Source organism: Cebidichthys violaceus, unplaced genomic scaffold (genome assembly GCF_023349555.1).
Source record: "Cebidichthys violaceus isolate CVI_PGR_0920_01 unplaced genomic scaffold, fCebVio1.0.p SCAF_46, whole genome shotgun sequence".
NCBI lineage: Eukaryota > Metazoa > Chordata > Actinopteri > Perciformes > Stichaeidae > Cebidichthys > Cebidichthys violaceus.
In genome coordinates, this window is record NW_027176661.1 from 652,424 (window position 1) to 664,778 (window position 12,355).

Genomic DNA, 12,355 nt, shown 5'->3' on the forward strand with positions numbered 1-12,355 from the left:
CCAGAGGTGTTCTATCGGGTTTAGGTCAGAAGATCGTGAGAGCCATTCAATTGTATCAGTTCCTTCATCCTCCAGGTACTGCCTGCATACTCTTGCCACGTAAGGCCGGGCATTGTCGTGCATCAGGAGGAACCCGGGACCTACTGCACCAGCGTAGGGTCTGACCATGGGTTCAAGGATTTCATCCCGATACCTAATGGCAGTCAGACTGCCGTTCTCTAGCCTGTAGAGGTCTGTGCGTCCCTCCATGGATATGCCTCCCCAGACCATCACTGACCCACCACCAAACCGGTCATGCTGAACGATGTTGCAGGCAGCATAGCGTTCTCCTTGGCTTCTCCAGACCCTTTCACGTCTATCACAAGTGCTCAGGGTGAACCTGCTCTCATCTGTGAAAAGCACAGTGGTGGACATGCCAATTCTGGTGTTCTATAGCAAATACCAATCAAGCTACGCAGTGCTGGGCAGTGAGCACAGGGCACACTGCAGGACGTCGCGCCCTGAGGCCACCCTCATGAAGTCTGTTTCTGATTGTTTGGGCAGAGACATTCACACCAGTGGCCTGCTGGAGGTCATTCTGCAGGGCTCGGGCAGTGCTCAACCTGTTCCTCATTGCACAAAGCAGCAGATATCGGTCCTGCTGATGGGTTGAGGACCTTCTACGGCCCTGTCCAGCTCTCCTACAGTAACTGCCTGTCTCCTGGAATCTCCTCCATGTTCGGGAGATTGTGCTGGGAGACACGTCACATCTCCTTGCAACGGCACGCGTGGATGTGCCATCCTGGAGGAGTTGGACAATCTGTGCAACTTCTGTAGGGTTAAGAAATCGCCTCATGCTCCCAGTAGTGATAATGACTCTAGCTAAAACCAACACTAGTGGAAAACCAGTCAAACAGATCAAGAGGGAGAAACTTGAATTGGCCTCCACATGCAAAACCAGTCCTGTTTTGGGGGTCGTCTCATTGTTGCCCCTCTAGTGTACCTGTTGTTAATTCCATCAACACCAATCTAGCCGAAACTGATTAACAACCCCCTCTGCTACTTACCTGACCACATCATTATCAGAGAAGTGCAATTGAATTCATGCCATACCCTGATAAAAGATTGTTCCTTTAATTTTTTTGAGCAGTGTATATAATATATAGTCTATATAAGATGAATTGTCCTACAAATTTGCATAGATACTGTGTCACTTTTAATTTAAGAAAAAACCCAATGATTAATAGTTTTAAAAAATATATATTTATTGATTAATTGTTTTGTTCATTAAATGTCAGAAAATAGTCAAACATTCCCACCACTAGTTTCCAGAGTCCAAGTTAACTTTCAGATTGCTTGCTTTGTCCAACCAATGGTTCCAAACTCCAAGATATTCAATTTAGAACACAAAACAGGTTAAAAAACAGAGAATCATCACATTTGAGAAGCTGGAACCAGATATGTGGTAGTTTTGATTGATAGATGAGAAGACATTTTCTAAAATGAACTACAACCTTTGTTTCGACCTCCTTTTCGCTTCTCTCTTTTACCTTTGTTGCCATTACCACTTATTTTAAGTTTAGGAATGTTTTATAGATCATTGCCATCTATGGTTCAACTCATTTACAAAGCTGTTCCTTTCAGTTTTGAAAAATTAAACCAAAGTCTTTTCTTGTTTCGAATAATTGAAAACCCTGCCGGGCTATGATGGCTATGACGGCTATAACTATGCGTGGTTGTGCGCACGTACCTTGTGTTTGTGTGTATCCAGTTTGTGCCGCGCTGTGATTTTCTATTGGTGCGCTCTAAGAGCTTTGTGGCACCTGATTGGCTCCGCTGTGGGTGTGTGCAAGTCAATTGCTTGACTGTTGTCAATCCCAATTGGACGGGACGAATTTTGTAGCGCTATTGGTCTATAATGCTCAGTGTCGTTCTTGGCTATTGGCTGGCGCGTTTGTCATCGCAGAAGAATGCGGAAGTCGCGTAGTCTACTGAGTCACCGTTGTGTCAGCTGATTCTCTCAGAGTGAGTAACTCGATTTATTTTTTAAAATTAAGTAACTTCCACGTAATGTATTGTGTGTGACATGGTGTAATGCTGACATGTTTGTGTTGGACGTGTGAACCCTGAGCCGCTTTGTCGTTTTCTATTCGTAAAAGAGCGAATTTTACATCCGGTATCCGGTTGCTAGCATGATGCTAACGATTGCAAACATTGCCCATACACACACACACACACACACACACACACACGCACACTTTCGGTTTGTCAACTAGTCACCTCCTAACACAGTGACTGTCTGTCGTGAGGCTCTCGTGCGCTTTCACTTTCACCTTACGTGTCTTTAAACTTTAGCCTGTACACCTGTTGTGTTGTCACGAGTCAAACACAGCACCTGTTATTCTCTCCACCGGTCATGCTGGACATTTCTAGTTAGATCTGTGGTTTGGTGCGAGGTAAGTAGTCTACCTTGGAATCCCCCACTGGACTGGACTTTTATTTTATACTTCCTTTTTTTTAATCCTACCCTCATGGAGATTATACTGTTCAGAATAATATAGTTTAAGAGACTGTTATTGAGACATATTTCTAATAATCAAAGAAAATGTAATCAAATCTAGTGTTTTGTCCACCCCATTTACAAGGGTAGTTGAAAAAACTGATTGTTATTAATAGCTTTGACTATAGTTGTGTGTGTGTGTGTGTGTGTGTGTGTGTGTGTGTGTCAGACTTATGTCTTCCTATCTACTCAAGAAATATCCTTAGATGATTACTTTAAAGGATGGAGAAACGATAGACAAAGCCGTGTGTTTTGAATATCTCTCACCCTGAGCCCTCAAACTTTATGCATATGTTAAAAGTCCCAGCTGGTTGCACGGTATTCAAAGTAATGCAAGTGGCACTGAATGTTTTTTTTCAGAATCGCATTACTTTTCAGTTATTCTTTGATGATAAATACATTTTTGCCAAATTTTGTTTTGTATTTTATTGAGACAAAATATTTGGACAGCTTGCGTGAGGAAGAACGTATCGTTTGAGATGATCGTCGTTGTGTTCAATGCAAACGAGGGCAACGCGTTTAGTAGAGAATCACTTTCAAACCTCTCAAAGTAAGTGATCAACAGAAGTTGGTCTATCATATTGGTATATTGTATCAATGTGAGCATAGACATGTTTCAAACAATAGCTGGTCCCATAACTGATATTGATGGAAATCATTGTGAGCAGATGGCAGCGGGGATATTATCTCCAAATAGTTTTTGAAGAATCATCAAGGCTGTCAAATTTGTTTAGAAATGTATTATTAGATTAATAAATGAATGTCATGTACAGTACACAGGTGTGTGTGTGTGTGTGTGTGTGTGTGTGTGTGTGTGTGTGTGTGTGTGTGTGTGTGTGTGTGTGTGTGTGTGTGTGTGTGTGTGTGTGTGTGTGAGACACGAGGCTTTATTTGTTTTGAAAGTATTATAGAGACAACATCCAAGCTGTTGATGTTGCAGGTGTTGATTATTAATAAAGTGCATTAAGTGCGTGGCTAATATGCAGGATTGCTTGCTGATGCCTCTTATGAGCTGCCTGGCTTTTTAGTCTCTTTTGGCTCATTGTTTTGGTTTTACAGAAACATACTGTGTGGTTCAAACAGCAGCAGGTGCCTATTTTTAGCCAACAAGCTCTGATAAACCCACTGTACACTCTTTCCCCAGCACCAAACTGCACACAAAGTGAGCAACTAACAAGCGAACATCTAGCCAGAGATCCAGATAGGTTTCTCAGGGCTTGGTTGAGTCCAAATCGGAGCACAAAGGAGAGTGAACAAAGGACTTTCATTCATCAGATGGCCAGAAACACAATAATAGTCCGTTTTTAGCTCACATGTAAGGCAGCACAGCGTTGGAAGTCAATAATATGTCAGGTTGTTGTTGGTTCTTCTTCCCCCCCAAGTGGCCAAATACTCAGTTAAAGCAGCTTCAAAGGTTTCGTCTCCTCACTATTTCTACTTGATCGTTTCTCTGCTAAATTTGTGTTTGTTAACTCTCACACACAGCTTTTTACATTGTCTGACACTGTACTCTTTGTTGAGTCAGTAGGTGACTCGCGTTGCTTTGAGTGTGATATTGTACCTTTTCTTTTTTTTAAAGCAATTTTATGACTGGTTGCCTACATGTGGTGATTTCTAATTTCCTGGCTGATCCCTTTTGATAAAATGAGTCATGAGTGGAGGTGAGTGAAATGTAGAGTTTGTCCCCTGTAGCACGGTTTCTTTGAGAAGCCTGGCACTTAATGAGTGGGAGGGAGAAAGCGTAAGCAATAGAGACAGAGCTAGTGAGTGAGCGAGGGAGGGAGGGAGGGAGGTATGTCATGCACTGGGTTACAACCAGTATGTGTTTGGGAGACGGAGACTACTGCCACTTTGCAAGGCATTGAGCTTTAAGTCAGCCTTTTTTTTTAAAAGGGGTAGACAAAAGTTTCAGCAGAAAGTTGTACAGAGCACTGATTCAGCACTTTAAGCAGGTAAGAGAAGACAACTTTGGGAACAGTACTTTTGTGAGTTGAGAGTAGTATTTTCTCTCTTGTTTTTTTGTGGAGCTGTGTGCAAAAGGGGGGTGTGTCTGGCAAAGAAAGTTAGGGAAGTAAGACGAGAGCACTAAACAGCGAAAACTTTGATCCGGTTTCAAATTGTCCTTGTAATCTGGGATTTAGAGTCCTAAACACAAGAAAGTGAACACTATGTCCATGTTGTCTAGCTGTCTGCGGGTTACTCTCTTCATATTAAACACGCACCGAGCTTCCTGACTGAGCGCGGGTAGAGAAGGCAGTGGAGTATCAGTGTTACTTTTAATGTCAGTCATTTAGTGAATCAAGTGTGCACTGAGTATTTCACTGTGTTGTTTATTACCAGGGTGGAGCACCTTTCGGTGTGTAGGAGTTCTGTGGAGTTTGTCCACGTCTGCTTCTCCTGCAGTTATCAGTTTGGCTGCTCATAATCTGATGAGGAATGTTGAGTTTGCGTTTCCTGTATATTGGAGTCTTTCCCGTCGGGGTCGGGTCAGGTCAGCTGATCCCCTTCAAGGTTTCCACCGCAGCGTCACACTTCACACATGCGCCCGCTCGTCTTGTCTGCAGCGCTGCGTGTGTGGAGTGTGTTTACATTGACTTGACCTGATTTGTAGAGAGTGCTCCTTGTCCTTGTATGCACCACACTCCTCTGACAGCTTGGATTTTAGGTGTTTTTTTTTTAACAATAACATGTGAAGTGCATCCATACTTGACTTCTTCCAACAATGAGATGCGTTCTGATTTCAGTGGCAGCGTTCATTCTACTTACTGTACTTTTCAACCAAGGAAGGTTGGTCTTTTTGTAATCCAGCACGTTATGCAATCACGCACGCACGCACGCACGCACGCACGCACGCACGCGCGCGCAATGTCTGAAGTTAGTGTGTTTTTGTGTTGGCAGGAGCCATCGCTGGCACAGCAGAGCCTAGTAGACAGGAGGAGAGGGAGGGATCTGAAGAGGAGCGCCCAGACCAACTGTCTACAGCCCTGGCTGGCAGCATGGTGAGCCAGTCCCACTATATATATTGTTTATGTTGTATTCTGCTGCTAGTTGCCGCTCTCAACACCCTACCTGCCTTCAACGTAAAATGGACAAGCTGGGACTTTTTCACACAGGATATTGCACAATAAATCTTACAAGCCTAAACAAAGCACAGGGTTCTGAGACACGTTTAACAACAGGGCTCAAACTTTTGTCACTTTTTTAACTTGCCACACATGTGCTTTAGGGCTACACTGTTACATGACAATTTAAACATTGTATCCATTTTCTAATTAAGACTGTTTATAAAGTATTCTGCTCATCAAATGCATAAGTAAGAAAAAAAAAAAAAAAGGTCTTCATAGGATCATGATGAACAAGACAAATGATTGGTGGTCAACATTGCTTTAAATAGGGTACAACTTTTCCATGAGCAGAGACGTTGTGTTCCCTTCTTCGAGTCCATTCCTCCAGCTCACTCTTAGGCTCCAACCATCACATTTGGACATGTTTTGGAGTGGGAAGCCAGTGAGGGAATCATGTAATTGTCGCTGCATGAGCGGCTCAGACTAGTCGTTCATGGTCCCTTTTCCCTGCACATATAGAGGGTGAGATCTTTTTGGTTTGACAAATATGCATGTACTTAATAACAATTTAGCCACAGTCAGCACTAAACAGGATTTGAGTGAGTGAAAAGTTGATCAACCCCGGTCAGCGTCTCTCCTCAGCCCAGTACTACTTTCCTCAGCAGGGGTTACACCTTTTATTGCATTGTTTGTTTCATTCAGGAACAGGCTCCTGCATTCGTAAAAGTGTTGCGTAGCAGCTAACAGATGTTAGGAGTCTTTGATGTAGCTCCCCGACACACATCTCCTGTACAACTCTCTCCTGTTCACATGGAGAGGCTCATGGTGAATCAGCTGATTGACCAAAACCTGATACCAAATGCTTGTGCTGTATGCCAGCGTCCACCCAAGATGCCCGGGGCATCACTCAGTTAAGTACTGAATCTGGATCTGTTTAGTTCTGCCGACCGCCCTCTAGTGGATACTACTCTCTATTCAGCTCTGTAGCAGATCTAGGACTAAATGGGTTTTGTATTACGTAACATTGCGATGAAAGTAATTGCCGCATGCACTGTTTGCGTTTTGGAAATGCTGAGTCTCAGATTTTGCTATACGTGAGACAAGCAGCGGTTTGTCTAATTATGCCGCAGATGTGGGCCTTAGGGTTGTAATTACACTGAAGCATTTAACATGCGAGATGCCAAACTATTTATAGGTCACAACTCTACTCACATTTTACAAGAGCAATGCAAGCTGTGCGTCGTATTGGAAGGTAATTGTATATGTTGACAGTGGCTTGGTGACTATATTTGACTCATCTCAGTTTCTGAGAGCTTAAGAAATGTACATAGACACAGGTACTCTAGATGTTACATTGAATAATGAAAATACTGTATGTTGTAATTTGCCTTTTGAAACTGATAGCACCATTGTACTTTATAACTTTGGAGAGAACCCCGCACACATGATAGCCGGTCCCTTTTATCACTTTCTCAGTGAACGCGCACTAAATGTGCTTCAGCCAAGCTACACGGTGCTTTAAGAGAGGGGAAGCTTTGACTAGACGAATGGCAAATTCCTCTTGAAACTAATGGCCGCAGCTTTTGTGGGACAGAAATAGGAAGTGTAACAGGAGGATGTGTGTCCCGAGGTTCTGGTCAACTGGTTCCACAGAATGCCACCGTGGCCGGCTGCCCAGGTTTAGGCCTTTTTTGTGGGACACACAGTCGAGCTCCAGGCTTTAATTGATGGCGGGGGTTGATGAACAAATAATGTGCCCATCAAGGCACATAAAAGGGGAACGCAGACCTCGGCTCGTCCTGTGTCGATTTCATACCATTGTGCTGTAAGTACACTCAACGGTTAAGTCTAATGTACTGACCAGAATACTTTTCTACATCACTGCAGCAGGTGAGAAGTTAAAGCAATGGCAAAAAAACATATTTGAAGTTAAGTTACTCTGTGATTGACAGATGCACAGACATCTGTATTATTTGTGCAACATGAATATACAGTTATCTTTTAGAAATATGGTATAAAACTACCTAAATAGGTCATTTTAAGTGTGTCCACAGCTATTGATATTTCTATCTGTTCTCCATCGTTGTTGTTGTTGATCTGAGGGTTATTTTCTCAGGTGGGATTGTGAGACTTTTGTTCCACAGGTAATATGATCCCTTTAACCCGTCTCGCGAAGCAGCCTTTAATTGCTTCCCAGCCTCCAGTTTTTTTTCACTGAAACAAAACGGGAAGTATTTAATTCATACTGTCGTCCACTCATGCTGTATTGTTAGCAGGAGAATGCGAGCATGGAAACTAGGACAAAGGGGTTGTTTTACCCTGCCCTCAGGACCCACAATGCATTGTAAAGCTACCTTGGTGGGGTGGTGGGGAACTAGCGAGAGAAGTTTCTGCGCCGGCAACATGCAAAGGTGCGTGTTTCTGTGTCACTGCTCCCCATATGATGTTACCAGCTCTCATAAGGATGGCCTCACTTGTGTGTTGTTGTTTTTTTTCAAAACCCACTAACCAGACACCAGAAGATCTCTGTTAGGGGTTCATTCCAGGTGGTGGTTAATGATTTTCCTGTCACTCTCCTTCAAGGCACTTTGGCTTCAGGCGCTGTTTGACCCTGCTCTGGTTCCTGACGTCTGGCTGTCAGTGTCTGGTTCCCTGTTCCTCCTCTTCATTCAATTCATATAGTGGTTACTGTGCTGTTTTTGTCTGTGCTGTAGATCTTTTTTTTTTTTTTTTTTTAATCAGCGCCTGTTGATCAGAACTACTGTATCTGTGAGGGGTTTTGCTCTACAATTTAGTTCCATGGGTGAGCACTTGAGGCGACTGTGGCTCAGTGGTAGAGTGGGTCAACCTTAAATCAGAGGGTCACGGGTGAATGACATGTAGTGTTAAAGCGCTTTGAGTGGTCGTCGGACTAGAAAAGCACGATACAAGTCCATTTACCATTGTAGTCATCATATTGGACAGCCTACATGTTAATGTTTTAATAAATCATAATAAGATAAATCCTGTTTCAGACAGGGTTTATCTTCTGATTTGTTACAGTTAGATGTGCGACTCATTTGTCCTACAAATAGGACACATCACAGAGTGCTGCATCATTTTACCAACAATTAGTTGGGAAACACTTTCCAGACTGCAGATTGTAGAATACAGGATATGTCTTTTATAGTTTTATATTGTAAAAGGCACCCCAAAAACTTTTTACAGATACTTAAAGGTGTCTTTACATGATGCAAACATCTTCTGGAGTTTGAATAGCTCCGTATAGTCACCTAATGCCTCCTAATGTATTATTCATGCCCTCTTCTATAGCTCCGTGTCAACATGTGGGCTGACACTGCGTTGGTGACTTGCTGTCCTCCTTTCCTAAAATAAAAACTGACACACAAGAGGCCAAATCTGGTGCTCACTTTTGCGACCAGTTCGGGCGGGGCAGGCGGAGGAGGGGAGGGATCAGAAGCCGTGTTTGACCAATTCAGAAATTCCTAAAATGCTCTTTTTCCAAAAGTCCAGTATTGAAATTACATATAAAGTAAAGCTGATTTACACAAAGCATATTTCAGTTTTGAATGATATACATGCTGAGGTTATTACTGAAGGCCTGAATAAAGAGTTTAAAAACCTTTTTTGTATAGTGTCGCAAGCTCATCAAGGTTGCACTTGTACAGGATCTCTCAATCATTGGGATTTTGCCAAAGAAATAAACACTTCAAACTGTGGTACCAAACGATTTTTCTGTCACGCATCACAAGACGGAGAAGCCGGCGTAGCTGCTACAGTGGACATTCGTCTGCCTCTTGCTCACACAAGCGTATGTGTGTGCCCTGAAAATGCGTATAGTAGTACGGATGTTTTAGTAAAGCTGGTATTTTTTTTGGTGCTTATGCGAGATGCGTTAAGCTTTATTTCACTTTATTTCATTCCGCTCTGGGATAATGTAATGGGTCACAGTTTACCATGTGACATGAAAGTAAATCTCTGTACGGCTGTGCTTGATTTGTGGAAGTGCATTTTATAGACGCAGAGTCCATTTACCTGATGAGGTGGAAGTTTTACTGCACACGAGTGCAATTCATCATGCTTCCTGCAGCATAAGGCTCTACCGTCTAATATATGGCCATATTATGCCAACTTATTATAAGTTTAAAGATATTTCAGACTAGGCATTTAAAAATGGTGACAATTGTGAATTTGGATCTATTAAATCTGCATGAAATGGACTTTTTTTGTTTAGTTCAATAGCCAATTTCGGTGTGCTTCGTGGAGTAGAATAATCTAGAATCAAGTAATTATATTAAGTGCAATGGATGGATGCTATAACATTAGCAAATGTTCCCACTAAACATGTTGTGCTTGCAGAGGAACCCGTGATTTCTTAAACTGAAGCAGCATGAGGGTTAAACAAAAACCTTTTCTTGATCAAACAAACTTAAGCACAAATTATGGGAAAACTAAACTGCCAAATAACGTTCCAGTCAGAAACTAATGCAGTTACGTCTAGTTTCAGTTTTTACTTACAATAAATGCAGACCTACAGTAGATGGCAGGCTGAGGGCTGTGCAGGGAAAATCTGTTGAATGAAAGGCTGACACGTCTTGCTGTTATATAACGATTCCCTTGTGGTTTGTAACATTTATCCATACTTATTTGCTGTTGATGTCCTGTGCTTGTTATGATGGTATCTGTATTTGAAATACAGCAGAAACCTGAATTGTCTTTAATTTCAGTATTAATACAATTTTTGTGGGCCTGTGCATGCACTGTACAAGATAGATATCCTTTATCAATGACCCTCTGAGCAGAAGCACTGTATAGACGGTTAGAATGATATAGAAATACAAAGTCATAACATTAGTGTACTTCTTTTGTAATTATACACATTATTCAGGACCTATTACGTATGATGCTGTATGGTATGTTTAGAGCAGATTTGTAGTCTTAATGATAACATTTGCTACCTACTGCTAATGCTAACAGCGGAGATGTTATACATTCAGTCTTTGTTAGCCTGGAGATGGAATATGTACCTACATCTACCAGTATAAACAGTATAACAGCTCTTCAATGGACTTTCTTTTCTGTCTTTACTTACAATGACTCTCGAGGAGTGTCTAGAATCCAAGCATAATTCAATGTGTGCACCACCTGATCCTACAGTGCCTTAATATCAGGTGCAGTCATGGAGATGCATGAACGGCAGCACGTTCCTCTAAAGGCAGTGGGAATGTGTCTCTTCGGGCTACATTTGAATTGTCAGACCTCTGATACATCTGTTGCTATTGCCAAGTGGTGAATCCTATTTATTAGCGCAGCGTTGCGCATCCATCCTATGCTGTGTTTACTACGTTATATGTGTTACATAATGTGGGGGGGTCATACAGCTGAAGGCGAGTGACTGTCACGACTCTGCCGGGGAGGAGGAGGTTGGGGTAAGAGGGGGAAGGGCTGTGTCCCCCTGTAGTGTAATGTTCACTGTACACACCCTATACATCCAGTGACCTTCCCTGGTTTTAAGCACTGTTCACTGCAAAAGACGCACTGCACTTGTGTAGTAGGACAGTGCTACAAAGACACTCAAGACACAGTTGAGGGCGAATTCATGTCTGTGTAATGCTGTGTCACTGGAGATCTCCGCATATTCTCCTCAGCACCCTCCCTCCTCTGTCCTCTGCCACATATTGTCCTCCTGCACTAGATCAATTGCTGCCAATGCAACGCTTTTTGTGATGAGACACTGTCCCAACCCCTGGCAAGAGTGTTTCTCTGTTCCCCTGTTTGTGCCTGCGAGTTTGCTTCAGGTAGTGTTCAGCATAGCCCGTGCGCACTGCTGCTAGCACACAGTGTGTACCCTTGGGCAGGAGACACAGAATACTGCGGATGGTCACATGGCACATGCATGGAGGTCGGAGCATCTTCTGGTTGCCGGCGGTACACTCTAAGCTGTGCCGCCTTGTTGCTGAGGAACACGCATATTTACGAGGGGATGTCGGTGAAGGGTGAATGAGGAGGGGGAGGGGGAGGAGTAAGGGATGAGAGGGAGACAAGGGGAAAAATGTGAGCATGTGAGAGAAAGGGAGGTAGATGCGCATGCAGAGGGTGGAGCTTAGCATCAGGCAGTTCCCTCTGTCTTGCTCTCACTCCTGCTCTCTCTTCTAGCAGTTTTCCCCCCCTCCCTCCCCCCATCCATTCGCAACATGGGAGATGGCACATCTGCAGTGATTTCATCACTTTAGCTTTCTCCTCATCGCTCAGCTGATCCCGTGGACCGCCGCTCTTGTTTGTACCTTTTTTTTTTTTTTTTTTTTTTTTTTTTTTTTTTTATGGACCATCCTCCCTCTTTCAGCAGTGCAACAGGGGCTGCCGTCAGACACCACCGTGCTCTCTCTCTCCCCGCTCTGGGAGCGGTGGGGGGGGGGGGGGGGGGGGGGGGGGGTGGCTCCCTGAATGAGAGCCGGGACTGGCGTGTTGGCTCACCGCAACTTCTGAGAAGGGGGAACGTGCCATAGGTGCGGAGTGGGTGGGGGGGAGAGGGTCGGCAGGAAGAGGGGTTCGGAGCGGACGAGGGGTGGACGGGCTCCGGCAGGGAGAAGGATGGTGATGCCGGCTCCTCGTGCTCTGCTCGAGCTCTGTAGGCTGTGTGTCGTTCAGGCACAGCCCGGCCTCTCCTCGACATGAGCTTCGCAGGAAGGGTGTCCTGCTCCATGCTCGACTGCTTTGTAAGTCCACAGGCTTTTCATCTTGGTGGTAGTTT

At 43.7% G+C, this 12,355-nt stretch overlaps 1 protein-coding gene across 4 annotated transcripts in view; it reads left to right on the plus strand.

Moving 5' to 3' along the window:
• Window positions 1-1,964: 1,964 nt before the first annotated feature.
• mtmr4 (myotubularin related protein 4) overlaps window positions 1,965-12,355 on the plus strand; it is a 37,496-nt gene continuing 27,105 nt past the window's right edge. The window contains exons 1-2 of one of the 4 annotated variants that reach the window (XM_068729396.1): window positions 1,965-2,004; window positions 5,438-5,538. In XM_068729396.1, coding sequence (XP_068585497.1) covers window positions 5,536-5,538 — 3 coding nt within the window. In that variant the 5' untranslated portion in view covers window positions 1,965-2,004; window positions 5,438-5,535. Of the gene's footprint in view, window positions 2,005-2,302; window positions 2,436-4,390; window positions 4,492-5,437; window positions 5,539-12,146; window positions 12,321-12,355 lie in introns of those variants that run through there. The other 3 variants (XM_068729398.1, XM_068729399.1, XM_068729395.1) reach the window with 3 other exon arrangements.